General features: G+C 34.6%; 1 protein-coding gene across 7 annotated transcripts in view; it reads left to right on the top strand.

Annotated features, from left to right (window-relative positions):
* The window catches only part of ERCC8 (ERCC excision repair 8, CSA ubiquitin ligase complex subunit), a 62231-nt gene that overhangs the window by 20591 nt on the left and 19448 nt on the right, over positions 1–22192 (top strand). For 6 of the 7 annotated variants that reach the window (XM_045061069.1, XM_045061071.1, XM_003981000.6 and 3 more), the window contains 5 exons: positions 9847–9928; positions 10975–11043; positions 12224–12290; positions 14641–14741; positions 16262–16386. In XM_045061069.1, the coding sequence (XP_044917004.1) occupies positions 9847–9928; positions 10975–11043; positions 12224–12290; positions 14641–14741; positions 16262–16386 (444 nt within the window). The remainder of the gene's footprint in view (positions 1–9846; positions 9929–10974; positions 11044–12223; positions 12291–14640; positions 14742–16261; positions 16387–22192) is intronic. The other variant, XM_045061065.1, reaches the window with a different exon arrangement.

The following is a 22192-nucleotide window of genomic DNA, read 5'->3' as shown; positions in this document are numbered from 1 at the left end:
TAGACAATAAAAAATAGGTTTTTGTGATATTTGATTAAATTTGTATTTCTAGTGCTAATCTTTTCCCTAAGCTCTAGTCCCATATTTCTCTACCTGTCTACTGAACCTCTCTTACTTGAATGTGGGGTAATCTCCTCAAATATAACATGTTCATCACTCCTCACATCCATGTACTCTTCAAATCTTAGCAATTCTTCCTTCAAGCTCTCTCATTTTCTTTTCTATTTCTCTCAACGCTGTACATCTAGACTACTACTCAGAACTCCCAATGCATTACATTGCTTCCCATATTTACCATGGTAAGCTCTACCCCAAAATTAGCCTTATTATAATGTGGTTTCATTATGTCTTTACCCAAACCCACAAGGGATTTCCCTTGGCTAAATTCGGCCTGGCACTCTAAGTTCTCCCTAACCTCAATCCCTACTCCCTTAACCTTAGCTTCTCCCTCTTTATAGCCTAAATTATTTGCTATCTCTAAATTGATCTTTTGTCTTCTGATCACATCTTGATAGTGTTATATTCCCTGCCTCAAATCTCTTTCCCTGTGCAACTTTTTCTTTTCTTAATTGTCTAAAGTTTGTACCTTTTACCAATATCTCCACATTTTGCTACCCCCCCACCTTGCTAACCACCACTTGTTTCTATTTCTGTGAGTTCAGCTTTTGTAGATTTCATATATTAGTGATAGCGTAATTGTCATTCTCTAACTTGTTTCATTCAGCATAATTCCCTCTGTGTCTTTCCACGTTGTTTGCCATAAATGGTTAGACTTCCTCCTTTCTGGTGGCTGAATAATATTCCCTTGTATAAAAATACCACATATTCTTTATCCCTCCATACACAGATGGACACTTAGGTTGTTTCCATGTCTTGGCTGTAATAAGTATTAAATACATACATACATAAATAAAATAATAGTGCAATGAACATGGGGGTGAAGATGTCTCTTCAAGATAGTGATTTTGTTTCCCTCAGATATATACCTAGAAGTGGAATTGCTGGATCATAGGGTAGTTCTGTTTTTTATTTTTTGAGAAACCTCCATACTGTTTTCCACAGTGGCTGCTCCAATTGACATTCCCACCAGCAGTGCATAAGGGTTCTCTTTTCTCCACATCCTCACTAGCCTTTGTTATCTCTTATCTTTTTGATATTAGCCATTCTAACAAGTTTGAGATGATAGCTTACTGTGGTTTTGATTTGCATTTCCCTGATGATTAGTTATATTGAGCACTTTTTCATGTACCTGTTGGCTATTTGTATGTCTTCTGCGGAAAAATGCCTATTCACTTCCTTTGCCCATTTTTAAATCAGATACATGATTTGCAAATCTTTTCTCATTCAGAAGGTTGCCTTTTTGTCCTGTTGATGGTTTCCTTTGCTGCACAGAAGATTTTTTGTTTGACGTGTAGTTACACCTGCTTATTTTTGCTTTTGTCACCTTTGGTTTTGGAGTCAAATCCAAAAGATCATCTCCCAAAGATTAATGTCAAGGAGCTTACTGCCTTTGTTTTCCTGTAGGAGTTTTATGGTTTCAGGTCTTATATTCAAGTCTTTAATCTATTTTGAGTTTATTTTTGTGTATGGTGTAAGAAAGTGGTCCAGTTTTATTCTTGGGCCTGTTACTGTCTAGTTTTCTCAGTACCATTTCCTGAAGAGATTATCATTTCTGCATTTTAGGTTCTTGGCTCCGTGTTATAAATTAATTGACCATATATGCATGGGTTTATTTCTGGGCTATCTATTCTGTTCTCTTGGTCAGTGTGTCTGTTTTTATGCCAATACTATACTGTTTTGATTACTGTAGCTTTGTAAAATAGTTTGAAATCAGGAAGTATGATACCTATAGCTTTTTTTCTTCTTTTTCAAGATTGCTTTAGCTATTTGGGGTTTTATGGTTCCATACAAATTTTAGCATTTTTTTTCTATTTCTGTAAAAATGCTCTTGGAATTTTGATAGCACCTCTACTTAATCTGCAGATTACTTTGAGTAGTATAGACGTTTTAACAATGTTAATTCTTCCAACCCGTGAGCATGGAATATCCTTTCATTTATTTGTGTCTTCAGTTTCTTTCATCAATATCTTATAGTTTATAGTATATGTATCTTTTACCTCCTTGGTTAGATTTATCTCTAGGTATTCTATTCTTTTTGATGCAGATGTAAATGGAATTATTTTAATCTCTCTTTCTGATAGTTCATTATTGCTGTATAGAAACATGACAGATTTTTGTATATTGATTGTATATCCTGAAACTTTACTGAATTTGCCTATTAGTTCAAAAATTTCTCAATGGACTCTTTGGGATTTTCTATACATATTATCATGTCATCTACAAATAGAGACAGTTTAAAACTTCCTTTCTAATTTCTGTGCTGTTTTTTTCTTCTTTTAAAATTTTTTTTAAAATTTATTTTGAGAGAGAAAGAGGATGCAAGCAAGAGAGGGAGAGGCAGAAAGAAAGCGGGGAGGGGGAGAGAATCCCAAACAGACTCTGTGCTTGATCCCACAAACCATGAGATCATGACCGGAGCTGAAATCAGGAGTTGGATGCTCAACCACCTCTGTCACCCACGCACCTCTCTTTGCTTAGTTTTCTTGTTTCATTACCCTGGCTAGGACTTCTAATACTATGTTGAATAAAAGTGGTGAGATTGGGCATCATTTTCTTGTTCCTGATGTTAGAAGGAAAACTTTTAGCTTTTCATTGTGAGCATAATGTTAGCTTGTGGGCTTGTCGTGTGTGTGTGTGTGTGTGTGTGTGTGTGTGTGTGTGTGTGTGTATTCTTTGCTATGTTGAGGTACTTTGCCTCTATATTTAGTTTGTTGAGGAAAAAAATCATACTTTGTAATAAAAGTCAATACACCTGATTCTTTAAAAATTCTTAACTTACAAATTTCTTAATTTGTTAAAGGGTATCTACTTTAAAAAAAACACACCTATGGCAAACATTTTATTTGTTGGTAAGTTATTGAAAGCTTTTCCTTTGAGTTATCTCTATTATCTCCTGCGTCCAATATTATACTGGAAGTCCTAGGCAATACAATAAGGCAAAGGAAAGAATTAAAAGGAATTTGAACTGTCATTCATAGATGACACGATTATGAGCATAGAAAATCCAAAAGAATCTCTAACCAATTACTAAAATTAATATGACTAAATTTGTCAAAGCTGCTGGATACAAGGTCGGTTGTATTTCTGAATTTTAGGCGCAAAGAATTAGGAAATTTCAAAAGTATTATTATTGACCATTGCATCAAAAATCATATACCTAGTAAAAAATTGAAAAGTGTTCAAGACCACTCAACACCACACAGAACACTGGAGAATATTGGTGACAGAAATTAAGATTTAAATAAATGGTGGGATATGCCATATTGAAGAATTTGAAGCCACAGAGGTCCCAGGATAGCTCATTTGGTGAAGTGTCTGACTCTTGATTTTGGCTCAGGTCATAATCTTGTGGTTCATGAGTTCGAGCGTGCTTTGGGGTCTGTGCTGACAGCATAGAGCCTGCTTGGGAATCTTTCTCTGCCCCTCCCCTGCTTGTTCTCTTTCTCTTTCAAAAATAATAAACATTAAAAAAAAAAAAGAATTAGATGGCTCAATATTGTAAACATACCAGTTTTACCAAGAATCTATAGAATCAATGCACTTGTAATAAAAATTTTCAGATTCTTTTATGGAAGGTGACCAGCTAAGACTTACTGTAAATTAATTACACTAATTAAGTTGATGTGAGATCAGTACAAGTGAAAAACAAAACAGTGGAACAGGATAATCAAGAAACACACCCACACATATACAGTCATTTGATTTATGACACAGGTAACACTACAGTGCATTGTGAAGATGATGGTCTTTTCCATAAATTGTGCTGGATCAACCAGGTATCTATAAAAAAACTAATCTTGACCCTTACCCCACACCAGACAGAAAAGAAATCTACCAATTTTAGGTAGATGACAGGTGTAAAAATAAAAATAATAATAATAAAGCTTATAGGAAAATATCTTCATGACTCAAGGTAGATAAAAACAAAGTTTAAACCAAAAAGAGATAAATTGATAAATTCACCTACATTAAGATTAGGAAGCTCTACTGATCAAAAAACATTAAGAATAAAGAAGTAAACCATGGAATGGGAGATGATATATCTGACACATGCAAAACATTAGAATAGACACTTCAATTAAGAGGGTATCTAAATAGCCAATAAATAAATGCATTTCTCTTTATTAATTGAGCACCTGGATATTTTAAGTAAATCCACAATGAGATACCTCTTTATACCCTCCAGAATGGCTAAAATTAAAGGATCTGATAACAATGACAAGTGTATCTATTGCTGATGAGATTACAATTGGTACACATATTTGTTATCAACTGAAGCCAAATATGTGGATATCTTATTACCCTAAAGATATACTTTTGAGTATATAAATGCATACGTATGTTCACCAAGGGACATTTATAAGATTGCGCATAGCAGCACTGTTCATGATAACCAAAAACTGGAAATAACCCAAATGTCCAGTAACAGTCCAATGAAATCTGTCTAATTTTACACTGGAATACTGTCCAGCATTGACAAGGGTACGCTCACTTCTTTATCAACAAAATGTATGAATTTTATATAACATTGGACAAAATAACCAGACACAAAAGAGTGCCTAATATATAACTCCTATTCAAAAATAGACAAAACTAATCAAGATTAATAGAGGTCTGTATGGTGATTGTCTTTCTTGTTGAGGGTTGAAAGGGGGTCTAGAGAGCCTTCTAGGGGTGCTAGTAATGTAATGTTCATAATATTCTATCTTATAATGCAGGTGGTGGTTACTTTGGGAAAATTCATTGAACTGTACACTTATGATCTGTAGACCTTTTTGTATGTTTGTTACACTTCAGTTAACAGTATTTTAAAATTAATAAGCCATATGTTTGCATTTTCTTTCATTAACATTGACTTCTTTAGAACGTAAATGTTTTTGCCAACTCAAAATAGTATTTCATGCATTCATAATTCTGTCTGAAATAGACAAAGCATTTTATTAACAAGAACTTTGGAAGTATCCAATAAGAAATAAATTCTTATACAAATAATTTCTTCCTTGGTACAAAGAAAGATAAAGAAGGTGTGATACTGTCCTTCTCCACATTCTCTGTCCCTGTCACTAATTACATATCTATCATACCTTTACTTCATCTGAGTTTTCCATAAGTGTATTTTCTAGCTTGAGCATATGATATGGCTTAAAGGGATATCTTTTCTACAGTCTTCTCTATAACACTTTAGGATAGAGAACAACTTTTTCTCGTTCTGAGTTTTCTTAGAATTTTGCATAATGGAACATAAATCAGAAAATACAGATGTCAGTATCCAGGCCATGTTCTTTAAAAATGAATAAAATTCTGGAGTGCCACTACAAACAAATGTTCATAATGCACAAGTTTTGTGTGGAGTTATGTTTTCCACAGAGTGGAATTGCTGGCTCATATGCTAAGTCTATGCTTAACCCTTGAGAAACTGTTTTCTAAAACATTTTACATTCCCACCCATAATTTATGAGGGTTCCAGTTTATCTGCATCCTACTCAACACTTATCGTCTGCCTTGATTTCAGCAATTCTAATACGAACGAAATGGTTATTTCATTGTGGTTTTTATTTGCATTTCCCTGGAGGCCATTCTTGATTTTTCACTAGTCCTGATAGCTAATCAACTTGCAATTTCTGTCAATTCTCTGTAAATAACCTCTCATATCTATTTATCCCATTGCCATTACTCTAGGCAAGCCAGGATCTGCTGACTTGTGCTGGATTACTGCAACCTCCTACCTGGTCTCTTTACCCTCCTCTTGGCCATCTTCTAACCAATTGGCAGCATATCTAAAATGCCAATTTGATGTTTTCATTTTTTGTTTTTTGTCATTGCTTTAAAAGCTTACTTTTTCCTAGAAAATATTCAGCCTACTTAATATTTATAAGGTCCCTCAGTCCCTCATGATACATATACTGCCTATCTTTCTGGCTTTATCTCTGGCCACTGTTCTTTGGCACTCTAGTCATACTTAGCATCTTTCAGTTTTTAAAATGTCATGTTTACTGTTACCCGAAAGAGTTTCTTCATGCTGTTCCCTCGACTAGAAGTCTCATCCTCCTTCTTTGGACTTGGCCAATTTCTATTCATCAACTTTCATCTCAGTGAAAAGCCAGAGCATCACTGGCTCTGGAAAGACTTCTGTGAATTCTCTATAGGTTATGTGGCCCTGCTAAAACACTGTACACTTTTCATTGTTATAGTCCCTTTTGGACTTTACTGTTATTTCTTGTTTAATCATTTGTTTTTCTTGATAAACTGAAGCTCCTTGCAATAGGGCAGGGACAGTGTTTATTTTGCATGCCAGTTGAATCCCTAGTTCAAACATGTAACAGTTGAATAAACACTGTTGAATATATTCAAGAATCTTATTCATTAAAAACATTTAATGTTTATTTACTTATTTTTGAGAGAGAGAGAGAGAGAGAATACAAGCAGGAGAGGGGTAGGGAGCAAGGCAGACACAGAATGTGAAGCAGGGTCCAGGCTCTGAGCTGTTAGTGCAGAGCCCAATGCAGGGCTCGAACTCATGAACAATGAGTTTGTGTTCAAAATATCCAAAAAGTCGAAATAAATGAAATGTTCATGAACTGATTAGCGAATAGCCATAAACTAGAATATTATTCAGCAATAAAAAGAAGTGAAGTACTGATACATGCTGCAGTGTGAATGAACCTTAAAAACATCATGGTAAATGAAATGGAAAGAGAAAAAAGAAAACATTATGCTAAAGGAAATGAAAAAAGGAAGACAAAAGAAAACATTACATTAAATGAAAAACTGCAAAAGACCACATATTGTATAATTCCATCTCTATGAAATGTCAAGAAATAGGCTAATCTATAGAGATGGAAAGTAGATTAGTGGTTTTCTAGAGCAGAGGGTAGGGAGAAATGGGGAGTGCCTGCTAATGGGAATTGGGTTTTTTGGGGTGATAAAAATACTCTAAAATTGATTTTGGTGATGATTGCACAACTCTGTGAATATACTAAAGACTGCTCAAGTACATACTTTGAATGAATTGTGTGGTATGTCAATTATAGCTCAATAAAGCTGTTATTTAAAAAAAGAATGATCCTCAAGTTCACTAACTTGGGCAGTTGGGTAGATTATATTGTCATTTACTAAGATAAAGAAAGGTTTAGGTGGGTGTTGAGTTAAATTTTAGATTTGTTAAATTTGAAGGATTCACAGGAAATCCAAATGAAAATAATCCTAAATAGATTCCTGCTATTTAGGAAGGTAGTCTGCCCTGAAAATACCATATAAGTGGCAGTTGAAGAGAAGAATACATAGAACAAAACCATGAGGAAGACAAGATTAATAAGACAGGAAAAGGAACAAAAAAAAGCCTGCAAAAGACAATGAAGAGGAGTGGCCAGAGAGTGTAAGAGGAAAATCAGGACTATGTTGTATCATGGAAGCCTGCAGAAGAGATTATTTTAAGGAAAATTCAGTATCCAGCTGTATTTCGTAATACCGACAGGTTTGGTAAGGTGAAGACTATGCTTGATGACAGCAGGTATCAGTGATACTGGAAGAGTAGTGTGAATTGGAGTAGTATAGATAAAAATAAGATTGTGCTGAGTTGAGAAATATGTGGGAGATAGGAAGTCAAAGATGGCCAAAATTTGGATTTGAAGAAGAAAGATTAATTAGGAGGAATATAGAATGAAAGGTTTTTGTTTTACTCTTAAGATGAAAGAATCATGGGGGCGCCTGCGTGGCTCGATTGGTTGAACATTGTACTTCAGCTCAGGTCGTGATCGATTAGTTTGTGAGTTCAATCCCTGCATTGGGCTCTCTGCAGTCAGCATGGAGCCTGCTTCGGTTCCTCCTTGACCCCTCTCTCTGTGCCCCTCCTCCGCTCTTTCCCTCCCTTCTTCTCTCTCCCTCTCTATCTCCCAAAAATAAACATTTAAACATTTTATATATATAAAAAAAGAATCATGAACATTTTTATTTATTTATTTTAAAATATTTTAATTTATTTTTGAGAGAAAGAGACAGAGTACGAGCAGGTAAAGGGCAGAGAGAGAGAGAGAGAGGGAGACACAGAATCTGAAGCAGGCTCCAGGCTCTAAGCTGTCAGCACAGAGCCCGATGTGGGGTTCAGACTCACGAACCATGAGATCATGACCTGAGCCGAAGTTGGACACTTAACTGCCTGAGCCACCCAAGCGCCCCAAATCATGAATATTTTTAAATGCTGATGAGAATGAGCCAGTAGGAAGGGAGAGTTTATAGATATCTTGGAGATAGAGGATATTATGTATAGAGCGAGATTTCTGACAGCGGTGTGGGGGATCTAAGCACAGGTGGGGATAGTAACTTTAAATATGAGAAAGGATGATTTTTCCATGATAACAGGAATGAAGAAGGAAAAAGGATAGATGGAAGCAAATGTGTTTGTCGGTTTGTTGATAAGACACTAAGAGAATTCTCATTGAATGACTTCCTGTTTTCTCTTTGTAATAAAAGGTCAGATTGCTGGTTACAGTCGATCGAGTGGCCATGTTTGTGGAGAATGGAGAAGTTTGAAAGAGCTATGAATATTGCAGGGAATAGTATTATAATATGATAGGACTGGCAGTCAATACTGAAAGCCCAGTTGAGATGAATGATCTTTTATAGTGATGCCAGTTTGCCATACTAGCAAAATGCTGCAAAATAAATAAAGCATTGTAAAATAAAATTTTTGTAAAATAAAGCATTATTACAACACATATTTGTTGTCTGTGGCCGCTTTGACACTACAATGACAGAAATGAGTAGTAGTTCTTAAACCCTAAAATATATACTACAGTCTGCTGATTACAGAAGTTTGCTGACCTCTGATGTAGATTGTCCTGGATATAGGTTCAGAGAAGGCAAACATTTGGAGTCATCCAGGGTTGAAGTTGAAGATATTGGCAGTTGAAGAATTGAACCTTGGAATCCAAGCTGAAGAAGGGGGAAAAAAGCAAAGTCAAGAGGAACTGATAGGAGTTCTGGGTTTTATTTCGGTGTCTTAGAAGTAGTTGGGAAAAATAAAGCTGAAAATGATGGAAGATTGTGGTCACACGTAACATACATGAAATGTATGATTTCAAAGGAAGAACAAATCTAGGTGATGAGGGTGTCTGGGGTGTGGGACTGAGAGGCAGAATTCTGGCTAGATGACCTGTGTACATATTATGAAGTTTCCCTAAATAGAGTGGAGAAGAATCCCTGAATGGAGTGGAGAAGAAGATGGTGAGCCATTGGCTGTGTCTTCGTAATGTCTGGAATTTATTAGCAAAAAACTATTTTTCTCACTAAAGGGACAAGAGTGTTATAAATAACAAAGGATTTAAAATTAATAGGTTTTGGGGCGCCTGGGTGGCTCAGTCGGTTAAGCGTCTGACTTCGGCTCAGGTCATGATCTCACAGTTCGTGAGTTCAAGCCCCGCGTCGGGCTCCGTGCTGACAGCTCAGAGCCTGGAGCCTGCTTCACATTCTATGTCTCCCTCTCTCTCTGCCCCTTCCCTGCTCATGCTGTGTCTCTCTCTGTCTCAAAAATAAATAAACATTAAAAAGAATAATAATTAAATTAAATTAATAGGTTTTTTACTTAAAAAATTCTCATGTTTTAAGTCAAATAAATTGCTAACAGTCATTTAAAAATTACTGATAATCTGGGAATAAGTAAATAGAAAGTTAACTGCTTTTGTGATTATAATTAGAACTTACACTTTTTAAATGTCTTTTGATTATCAGACTGCAGATATATTTAATTTTGAAGAAACAGTTTATAGTCATCATATGTCTCCAGTTGCCACCAAGCACTGTTTGGTAGCAGGTTTGTACCTGTCCTTTTTTGCTTTTCAACGTATTGAAACTTGCTCCCTTTTAATACCTACTTCTGATTTGACATTTTAACCCAGGTGAATATCACAGTTCTTTAAAAAAAGAAAAAAGCTTAAGTATATGCCATTTTTACATTCAGTTTTACAGTTATTGTGTAAGTTGGGCACTGTGCTAGTGGCTAGGATTCACAGATTAAGAAAGCACATTTCTATTCCCTATGGAGTTACTTTTCACCCACCAAAGCTTCAAAGATTGTACATGAACAAATTTTGGCAACTTTTTAAATTCAACACAGTGCAAAAATGGAAATTATTCCTTTACTCTAAGACTGTTATTAAAATTAAACTTCAATTTTTATGAAAGCACATGCAACAAGAATTCTCATGTGTGAGAAAGAAAAAATGTTTTTCTGGTATCAGATACCAGGTCCCTGTGATTCTGTTATTTGTGTGGCATTGCATGAACATCTTCACCTCAAGATGCCAGTTAGCTGTTTCATCTGTGAAGAACAGTTGGACACTAACTTGTCTTTGAGGTCCACTCAGTCTGTGTCCAGAGTTTCTGATTGGAAACATATCATTACTATGGAAAAACTAAGGTACTAAAAAAATAACTTGATATAATACAATAGCCTAGGATTATACATACATACACATTGCAGCAATACAAATTTCCTGGTTTTGATACTGTAGTATAGTTTTACCTCGTATAACAACCATTGGAACAACAAGTGTGATAGGTACACAGGGTCTTTCTGTACTATCTTTGCAACTTCCCTTGAATCTATAATTACTTCAAAATTAAATGTTAAAAAATAACACAATAATAGGGTTCTACTTGTACTAAGGTATAACTGCAATTAAATTTTCTAATTATAAGCATTAAAAATGATTTGAAGTATATCTTTAGCATACTATTTTTAGATTTCTACATGGATGCAGTGAAAATGTCATGATTCATAACGGTAGTTTCTTATTTCCTTTTGGTGATGATTTATAATAAAATTATCTTAAACCATTTTTGTTTTTGTTTTTACAGTCGGTACTAGAGGGCCCAAAGTACAACTTTGTGACTTAAAGTCTGGATCCTGTTCCCACATTTTACAGGGTATTTTTTTTTAATTTGAAACAACAACTACTTTGAGTAAACCATTCAATAAAAAGAGACATTACTAACAATGTATTCTTTGTGGTTGACATGACTGATGTATTTTGTGCTAGTTGTTAAAAGTCAACAAGGAGATAAAGATCCTTCTGTGCATTATTCTTATAAAACTGAACTATTGAGGAGACATTTATATAAACAATGGCCATAGGGTAAGCTCAAAGGATATGGAAAGTCTGGCTGAAAACCTTGTCTTATTTCTACATTTAAAAAAATATATATATTTATGAAACTTATATTGATACATTTGTGTTAAGAGCATTGTTTAATATTGTTCTGGCTAACTAAATATTCCTAATATTTAGGTACTTTTTTCCCCTCATTGCAACTATTTTAGAAAAAGGCAGTATAATAATCATTTTGGTTAAGATATATTAATTTAAATATTTTTCCTACTTTTATCAGCATTAGACCATCTGATTCTAAACAATGAAAAGATGGGATGTAACTCAGATATATATATATTTTTATTTATCTCTAGAAGCACATAATATATCAAGAGAACATGGTGAGATGGATAGCATTTGTTTCACATTTATAATGAATTTCTAATAATGTAAGGTAGATGAAAATATCTAGTTTGAATAGTTCGTTTAGGCAAAAGTGAATTAAAATGCTGAAGTTATCCTATGAACTTATCACCTGTGCTTTCTAGAAAAAATTTTTTACATAAATGCTTTTTACAATCATGAATTTAGAAAACTTTTTCTATTACAACTTTCTGAAAAGTTAGAAACCATTTTTATTCTCTAGAATGTTTATCTTGAGTGGTTTGTTGCAGTGTTTTTTTGTTGTAGATAAAAGTAAATGAGCTTGAGATCTATCATTTATTAATGCATTTACTTTCTAATCTAACAGCTGTATTAAAAAAGAAATACTCACTTGCTTTGACTTTTCCAATGCAAAACCCAGCCATTTATAATAAGATACTATGTGTGAGAAATGCCCCCACAGACTTCATGTTAATATTTAAACGGATTATTATAAATGTGAAAAAGTGATGATCATATCAATTTATTTTTAATAGTGTTTACTTTCTTCAAAATCAGACATATTTAAATTACAGTGTATCTTTTGATTTTTCAAGTATTTTACAGGACTTTTCATACGATTGTATTTGCAGGTCACAGACAAGAAATATTGGCAGTTTCTTGGTCGCCACGTTGTGAATATATCTTGGCAACTGCAAGGTAACATGCAAATTATTTGGTTTCAAAGTTCAAAATTAATGATAAGAATTTTGAGAACACTATTTATATGAGATGCATATTTATTTGTTAATTAGGTCCTTAATATAATTGAATTTTTATGTCATATCACCATAAGAAATCTTCCTTTGCATCACTGTCTATCTTGAAGGTGCTCACCTTTTAAGTCAGAGGAAACAAGAGAATCTCTGTAGCAATGCAAATCTACTAGTATTACCTATAAAACAATTGTGTTGTGTCATTTTTTTCTACAAAAGTGTAAGACTATTAATTTAAAAATAATAGCATTTCTATTCATTTCCTTTAATACAGAATTATTTTGAATCTGATTCAACATTTATTTGTTGATTTAATTTGCTAATATTTAATAACCGCCTACCCTATACCAAGCAGTTTAGTCCCCAGAGAAGCTTCTGTTAATAGTTTGCAGAATGTGATATTGAAATCTGTGCTTTCTGGGGGCACCCGGGTGGCTCAGTTGGTTAAGCATCTGACTTTGGCTCAGGTCATGAACTCATGGTTTGTGAGTTCAAGCCCCAGCTTGGAACCTGGATCCTGCTTCAGATTCTGTATCTACATTTCTCTCTGCCCCTCCCCTGCTCACCCTCTGTGTGTGTGTGTGTCTCAAAAATAAATAAATGTTAAAAGAAAATTTAAAAAAAAAGAAATCTGTGCTTTCTGAAGTAGAACAAGTGTTAAGATGTAGCTGTAAGAAGGCTGGCTAATGAGGTATGAAGGTGGGGGGCTAGGTGCTGGTTGTGGGTCCATACTAAGGTGGATTTCTGTTGTTTATGCCTAGTTTGGTTTTCCTCAACTCATAGGGAAGCTAAGAAAGAGGCTTTCAATTCTCAGAGTACACCAGGAATTTGAATCAGTATGAGAATGGACCTAGTAATCGGCGTTAGGAACCAGATATGTCCAAATCTTACCTGTTTCAGAAAATGCTTAAATCCTCAGACTCATCCCATTGCAGACCTTCTCCAGCTGGAAAGAAAGAAAACCATTTTGAAAATGGGAAATGCTAGCTTTTTGCTTGCTATTCTAATCAGCTAGGTTTGATGGTGATCTGTGAAAAGAATCAAGATTATAGGAAGATTTAAGCCTTGTATCTATGTAAAAAAAAAAAAGATTTGTAAGTTAGAAATAGGCTTTAAAAATGCATTGAGGGTTTTTTTTAAGTGTATTTATTTATTTTGAGAGACAGAGAGAAAGAGAATCCCAAGCAGGCTCCGTGCTATTAGCTCAGAGCCTAATGTGGGGTTCGATCCATGAACCATGAGATCATGAGCTGAACTGAAATCAAGAGTTGGATACCTAACTGATTGAGCCACTCAAGTACCCCTATAAAATTCATTGTATTGCCTTTTCTAATTAAAGGGGCTTGGATAAACCCAACGGGTTAGAATATTGTTGAGGTCTCTTTTGAGAACATGATAGCATCAGTTAAACTAATTTATATTTTCTTTAGGTGTAGTTTAGAAGCTGAAATTGATGGGGCACCTGGGTGACTCAGTTGGTTGTGAGTTCGATTCTTGATGTCGGCTCAGGTCATGATCTCTCAATTTGTGAGTTCAGGTCCTGTATTGGGCTCCACACTGACAGTGCAGAGCCTGCATGGGATTGTCTGTCTGTCTGTCTGTCTGTCTTTCCTCCCCCCTCCCCTGCCTACGAACTCTGTCTCTCAAAATAAATAAACTTAAAAAAAAATACAGATCTTTAAAAGAAGCTGAAATTGATGTGTGACCACAGTATTTTGCCTTTCTTCTTTTCACTTACTTGAGATAAATACAAGGGTCTGATATCTAAGAGACATTAAATTTAGTTCTTGAATATGTGGCAAAGATAGATTTGCGTATATGAAACCAAACATAAATATATTGTCATTATCTACCTTAATTTTTTCATAAAAAAGGAAACACCAGATTCATGCCAAATGAATTCTTAAACAAAAGTAAAATTAGTTACCTGCTTGATTGTCAGAAAACATTTGAATAACAAACAGTAGAAAAGATGTAGTAACAAACTTGCTAAGGAACCAGCTTCAAAGCTGTCCAGTTTTGGAGGAGGAACATGCTCATAAAAACCAGCAGAATTCAGTCCTTGTGATGTAAAAAAGGTTACCTTTTTTTTTTTTTTGCTATGTTTTCCACTGCCTTTTGCTACTATTGACTTTGAATATTAGATGAAAAGGCAAAATACAACAACCCAAATATACAAATATATTTGCACTGATATACTGAGACCTCTGTGTGCCATAATACTGGAAAGGTTAGGTGCAAGAGTAGTCACTGTCCTACCTATATATGTCAGTGTAACATTTATTTCTTCTTAGTGCTGACAGCAGAGTAAAATTATGGGATGTCAGGAGAGCATCAGGATGTTTATTTACTCTTGATCAGCATAATGGAAAAAAGTCACAAGCTGTTGAATCAGGTAATGAAGAATACATCAATATAGAAACATGCCAATGATAGTATGTTTATATTGAAAATTTTGAATTGAAACTAATTAATGTCTCTTGACAAATTATAAATCTTATGATTTAGAAAAAGTCAAAAGTCATTCATAGTAAATCAATTTCTAAATGTACATAACTAAATCACGATTGTTTTTCTTCAAGATACATCTCATCTCCTAAATTTTCAAATGCAGAAACTTTTCTGAATTAGTTACTTTTGTTTTTTTCCTCCAGTGAGGTCAGCTAATACAAATTCAGTGCCCCTTAGGAAGCTATAGTAAATTGAAGGAATAGTAACATTTTGGGACTGTTGTATGAGAATAAAATGTGCAAGTTGTGTTAAATGTGTCAGCTGCTATCCAGGTGACAAAGTGCCTCAGTTGCATTTTTATGATAGAATTTAATATCTTTATGGGATAAAATTCTGATTCAGAATTAGTTCCAGACTAGAAAAATCTTAGAATGAACTATATACAATTTTATGATTGTTTTAATAATCTTTGTAATTAAATTAAGCTATTGAGAATTATGCTTTCTCAAAGTTGGTCATTTTGACAGCAATACAAATTTTGGTTGAAACTAAAAGAGGTATTCTTTCCCTATTAAAGTTTTCTGTTTTTTTAGGGGCACCTGGGTGGCTCAATCGGTTAAGCGTCCGACTTTGGCTCAGGTCATGATCTCATGGTTCATGAGTTCGAGCCCTACATCAGTCTGTGTACTGACAACTCAGAGCCTGGAGCCTGCTTTGGATTCTGTGTCTCCCTCTCTCTCTGCTCCTCCCCTGCTCGTGCTCTCTCTTTCTCTCTCTCTCAAAAATAAATAAACATTAAAAAAAAAAACTCGGGGGTGCCTAGGTCACTCAGTCAGTTGAATGTCCCACTTTGGCTCAGGTCATGATTTCACCCCTCATGAGTTTGAGCCCCATGTTGGGCTCTGTGCTGACAGCTCACAGCCTGGAGCCTGCTTTGGATTCTGTGTCTCCCTCTCTCTGCCCTCCCTGTTTGCGCTCTCTCTTTCTCTCTCTCTCAAAAATAAACATTTTTTTTAAAAGTATTTTTAATTGTAAATACTAGTATTATTGATTTTTAATAGTCCATGGAGTGATTTTTAGATTAAAAATAGAATTAGTATAAAAGAAATTTGAAAAGTGTTTAATTTAAAATTTTAATGTCAGGCTATGCATTTAATTGAGTTTGATAGCACAGCTTACTTACTCTCTTAAGAAAAATTATATTTGGCAATATAATTATATTTGGCAATATATATTTTCCTTTTTGGTTTTCCTGTTTTTCTCTATTTTTGTGGTTCTAATTTATATAGCTTATTGTATTCAAATAATCCACAGGGATGAATAATTTTAAACATAATCAACTTGTATATTTTAAGCAATTCAGAGAGTTGTCCTATATTAATATGTTTAAATAACTGTATCATGAAGCATTACGTGTGTCCTGAATACAAGAACTGATAAACTGAATTGTATTTTTCATTGCAGCAAACACTGCTCATAATGGGAAAGTTAATGGCTTATGTTTTACAAGTGATGGGCTTCACCTCCTTACTGTTGGTACGGATAATCGAATGAGACTCTGGAATAGTTCCAATGGAGAAAACACACTAGTAAGAGATTTTAAGTATCTCCAACCTTTTGAATACAAATTGAAAAAATGGATCTGTGACATACACTTAATGTTCTTCTGTAGATTTAACTTTTTTCTTATCTCTGAATCACAGTTTTCTTTTTGTATTTTTCCATTACGTGAACTAATGACACAAGACAACCCACCCTATTACCCTCCCACCACATTCTCCTCATTTAGTGGAGAATTACTGCTCTACTGAGCCACTGTGCATAATGGGAGTGTGCCATAACTCTCAGGTATGTTGGAGAAGAAAAGATTGAGAACAATTGATATAAATTAAACTTATAAGATTAAATAGTCTAATTTTATACTATATATGACTTGTAAACACAGCCTAAAATGAATGTTATAGTACCAGAACATATAGTACTTTAATATTAGAATAAATGTATTTTAAATGTCCTAGATTCTTACTTGGTATTTAATTTCTAATAGTTTTTTAAAATTTATATTGTGGGTCTTACCAGGTATGCCTGTGGTTCATTAACTTTCAGAATAAGCTAATAAGTTTGTAATTTGGTGGTAATAGTAGTAGGTAATATTTATTAAGAGCTTATATGTCAGATACTGTGCTAATAAAAATTAACATTTAATATATGTGCTGAAGCATATAGCGTCTTATTTAATCATCACATCAATACTATGAAAGTAGTTACTGTTAAAATTCCCATTTTACACATGAGAAAATGAGACATAAATGGATACATAACTAGTGTGAGTTAAAACAGCTAAAAAACAACAGAACTTGACTCTAGGTTCCACTCCTATTGCAACAATGAATTACCAAACCCTTTAAAGCATTTATCTAATGCTTTAAGGTAGGTATTGATATTAATCATATTGCTTTCTTTTCTTTTTTTGTTTTTAATTTCATTTATTAATTTAAGTAATCTTTACACCCAACATGGGGCTCAAACTCAAGACCCCAAGATCAAGAATCACATGCTCTTCCAACTGAGCCAGCCAGGTGCCCCATTCCATATTTCTTTATTTAATCATCCTTTCTAACTAATTCTCTTTCAGAGAATTACTAAATTATAATTTAGTACCACTTTTATTACTAAATTATAATTTAACTATAAGACCAAAATTATTTACACCAGATTGCTAATTTCTCATGTGCTTTATGAAGTACTTCTGCTTCTGCATCATATCTCAGACTAGAAACTTTTAGCTGTAGCAAGTGCTGTGAAGAAAAGCAAAGCAAGGCAAGTAGCATAGAAAGTATTGGGAGGTTGGAGTTGCAGTTTTACATAGGGCAGTCAGAGTATGTCTCACTCAGAAGATGATGACATTTGGCCTGAAGGAAATGAAGGAATGCACCATCAGATATCTGGAAAGGAGAGCATTCCAGGCTGCGGAAGGAAGAAAATACAAAGACTGTGAGGCAGAAGCATGCTTGGGATACCCAGGGAACATCTAAGAGGCTCTTGTGTTGAAATAGAGGAAGCAAGGAGGAGAACAATAGGAGATGAGGAACAGAAGAAACAGGCACCGGATGATATAGGCTTAGAGGCCTTTGTAAGGGCTTAGGCTTTTTCTCTGGGTGAAATAGAAAGCCACTAAAAGCCTTTGAGTGAAGAAGTGATAGGGTCACTTTGGAAAGGTAGGTTGGCATGTGCATCAAAGGTGAATGTGATAAGTATAAATGGTATTGAGTATATATATAAAAATTGTTAATATGATTTTATTCCATTTTCTCTCCTTGAAGATGATACTCAGACCTTATAGGTTTTTGCTAGCAAGTCCATTTCATGAATAGTGTGTTTAGAATGTAATACATTTTAAAATTGACTTGATGTAAGTAAAAGATGACTAGAGTAGTCCAGAAACTCACCTTCAGAGGACAACTGGGGACATTGATCCCAGGAAAAGCAATTCTCAGAGGAAACACGCTGTTTTCAAATATTTAAAGAATGGTCCAACAGAATTGGAAACCAGTTTTAGTCCTGCTATTTAGTAATTTGGGACATTAGTCAGTTTGTTTAAGGTGACATTATGAAGGACTATGGTAAGAGTTTCAGTGTCTCCATCTTGTAAAGAGGGGTTATTATGTACCTAAACAATAATTTTAGGGATACTAAAAGAATGTCAAAAGTAGTACTGTACCTGTTAAATAGTAGGTATACCATAAACTATTTTTATTGTATCATATTGCCTTATTAGGACCCTTGTTAGTTTTAAAATGATATATATGGATTGTGTCCATTGGCAACAATAGAATTTGTACCATTGACATACTTTGATAGTACTCTTAATGGTATAACCTCTTCACCCATTGTATGCTTTTATGAATTCAATAATTCATCACTTACATACAACACCCAGTGCTCATCATAACAAGTCTCCTCCTTAGTACCCATCACCCATCTAGTCTCTCACTCACCTTCCTCCATCAACCTTCATTTTTTTCTCAATTGTTAACAGTCTCTTATGGTTTGTTTCTCTCTCCTCTTCCTCCCATCTCTCCTCATATCTATTTTGTTTCTTAAATTCCACATATGAGTGAAATCATGTGGTATTTGTCTTTCTCTGAGTGACTTATTTTGCTTAGCATAGGACATTCTAGCTCCATCTATGTCATTGCAAATGGCAAGATTTCATTCTTTTTGATGACTGAGTAATATTCCATTGTCTGTATATGTGTGTGTGTGTGTGTATGTGTGTGTGTGTACCACATCTTTATCCATTTATCAGTCAATGGAAAGTCAGTTTGAGCTTTCTCCATAGTTTGGCTATTGTTAATAATGGTGCTGTAAACATTGGAGTTTGTGTGCCCCTTTGAATCTGTATTTTTTACCTTTTAGGTAAATCTTTATGTTTTTTCTTTTGCTTCCCTTTTGCTCTTAAGAGGGATTCATCTTTTATATCTCCATTATCCTTTTGCTCTTCAGTAGATACTTCTAAATCTTAAAAATAAGTATCAAGAAAAAAGACAAGTTAAATAAGAAAAGTTTATTTAATCTACTCCTAACCTTAAGGTTGTAAATACATTTGTTTTCTTCAGAAAATTCTGAAGCTTATTTTTTATTATTTTTATTTTTTTTAAGTTTATTTATTTATTTTGAGAGAGAAAGAGCAGGGAAGGGGCACAGAGAGAGGGAGAGAGAGAGAATCCTAAGCAGGCTCCATACTGTGAGCATGGAGCCTGACTCAGGGCACAAATTCAAGAACTATGAGACCTGAGCCAGAATCATGAGTTGGAAGCTTAACTGACTAAGCCAACTTGGTGCCCCTGAAGCTTATTTTTTAATGTGGTCTTTGAGTAATTTTCTTTACTTTTGATTTGGGGATTAGATACTCTGCTTCTTCAGAGATACTTTTCATCCTCTTCCCCATTGTGACTAAAGGCTCTGGACCTACCTCAATAGCTTTTGCTGCTTTTGTTTTGTAATGTGGTATATAAAAACCACATTGTCACATTTTCCACTCTTTCAATCCAGGTGTGAGTAACATTTTTGGGAAATAATTCTTGTGATAAATTATAAGCAGTATTAAATGTATAAGGATTCTGAGAAAGTGAAGAAATTTTTACTTAAAATATTTAAAAAAAAAATTAAATTTTAAAAAGACAGGGGCACCTGGTTGGCTCAATTGGTTAAGGTATGCTGACAGCTCAGAACCTGGAGCCTGCTTCAGATTCTGTGCCTCCCTCTCCCTTTGCCCCTCCCCACTCATGCTCTCTGTCTCTCAAAACCAAATAAACAATGGAAAAAAATTTTTTAATTTTAAAAAGATATATAAGTGCATGCTTCTAGTAGATATATTATTATTTATATCTTCTGTGCAATACTATCGTGAACGTAGGTTTAATTAAAGATTAATTTCTTATTTTTAATAAAAATGAGATTAAAAATCGAAATTCTCATGTTTTCTTCTAATACCTTAATGGATTATTTTGCAGGCTTCTTGAGGTGTGTGAACCGTACTTTGGAAACCATTGCCTTAGAGAACGTAATAAGTACTTATAGGGAAAATTTACAGAGAGACAGCTTTTGGCACAGCAAAAGAACAAAAAATTTATAGTAGCTATTCTGGTGTTGAATGTTTTAGATACTGGTATTATCATTCACTATTACCGATGTCTAAAACTGGGAATCTATCCTTTATTCTTCCCTGCTCTTTATCCCACCTATTAAATCAATTAGACATCCCCTTAGTTCTTCCTTCTTCATTTTTTTTCATATCTGTCTTCCCTTCCTGCCTCACTCTGGGCCCTCATGATTACTACATTTAATTACTCTAACATTCTAACTCGTCCCAAATTTATCTCCCAGTGGAAGTCTTTCATTGTTTCCTCAGTGCTTACAGGTTATTAAAACCGAATGCTTGGGGCGCCTGGGTGGCTCAGTCGGTTAAGCGTCCGACTTCAGCCAGGTCACGATCTCACTGTCCGTGAGTTCGAGCCCCGCGTCAGGCTCTGGGCTGATGGCTCAGAGCCTGGAGCCTGTTTCCGATTCCGTGTCTCCCTCTCTCTCTGCCCCTCCCCCGTTCATGCTCTGTCTCTCTCTGTCCCAAAAATAAATAACCGTTGAAAAAAAAAAAAAAAAAAAAACGAATGCTTTTGCCTGTTGCTCACAAAGCCTTTATAAGTTGTATCTGCTAACTCACCAGCTTTATATCTTGCCACTTTCCCATTTTTTTTCTCTGTCCATACTAAACTACTTAGAGGTCTTAAAAAATACCTTGCTCTCTTGCTTTTCCATTCTGTTGTACAAACTCCAGACCTTGCTTTGGAATACTGTTCTCCTTCCTGTCCTGTTTCTCAGATTTCAGGGTTCATCTCAGGCACAACTTCTCCTTAACTCCTCTAGTCTAGCTTAGATGCCTTCAAGTACCCAGTGCTCACTTATATTAGAATGCATTGTGATCATCACTTAATGGAATGAAGGAAAAATAATTTACAACATTGTGGCATAGTGGTTTTTGATTAGTGTAGTCTAGATTCACTTTCTGATTCTGTCATTTGCTGGCCCAAAGACCTATGAGATGCTGACTATCTCATAGTATTGTTTTGAGTATTAAATGAAATAACACATGTAAAACATTTAGCACTTTGTCTGATATTTACAGCAAATGTTGATGTTCAGTAAATGTTACCTATCATTATTATGATTATGCTGATCATTGTTTAATAATAAAATGAGCTGCCTTGTGATGGAGTCTGTATCACTACAGGTATTCATTTAGTGGCCAGATGTATGTTTCCTGGAACAATAAAAGGGATTCATAAGATAGGGAATTGGATTTGCCATCATCCTGTCCAAAGTCCCATATCATCCTCCCCTATCAAAATCTTTTCAAAGTCTGTATGTATCACCTTTAACACATCATAGCCAAAAGTAGCCTCTTCCTCTACAGTACTTTCATAATAATAGACATCATGCTATTTATCAAACATTGCTTTTTATAGTAAGCATACATAGTCATAAAATGGGAACTTTAGACAGTCACCTAGTATAATGTATGACACATAGTAAGCAATAGTAAATGATAGATTCCTCCTTTCCTTAACCTGTTATTAGAACTTTATTCCACAGGTATTGAAAATTTGGTAACTCCAAATTGTTATCAAAATATGTATCAAAATATTGATAATTTTTAGTCCACAAGTGATTTGACCGTAGCAGTGATTTATGGAGATTGATGGGATAGTAAGTTGCAGAATGGTTTGGAATGGGGACACCTAAGAAGAAAGATGTGTCAGAGAGCTGGTTCAATCTTCGTACCTCATTCATCACTTCCCAGTTCATATTTGAGAAGGAATATAGTTAGGTAGGTCA

The sequence above is a fragment of the Felis catus genome, chromosome A1 (assembly GCF_018350175.1).
Source record: "Felis catus isolate Fca126 chromosome A1, F.catus_Fca126_mat1.0, whole genome shotgun sequence".
Classification (NCBI taxonomy): domain Eukaryota; kingdom Metazoa; phylum Chordata; class Mammalia; order Carnivora; family Felidae; genus Felis; species Felis catus.
Note: the sequence above shows the minus strand (reverse complement) of the source record. Positions and strands in the feature narration are given on the sequence as shown.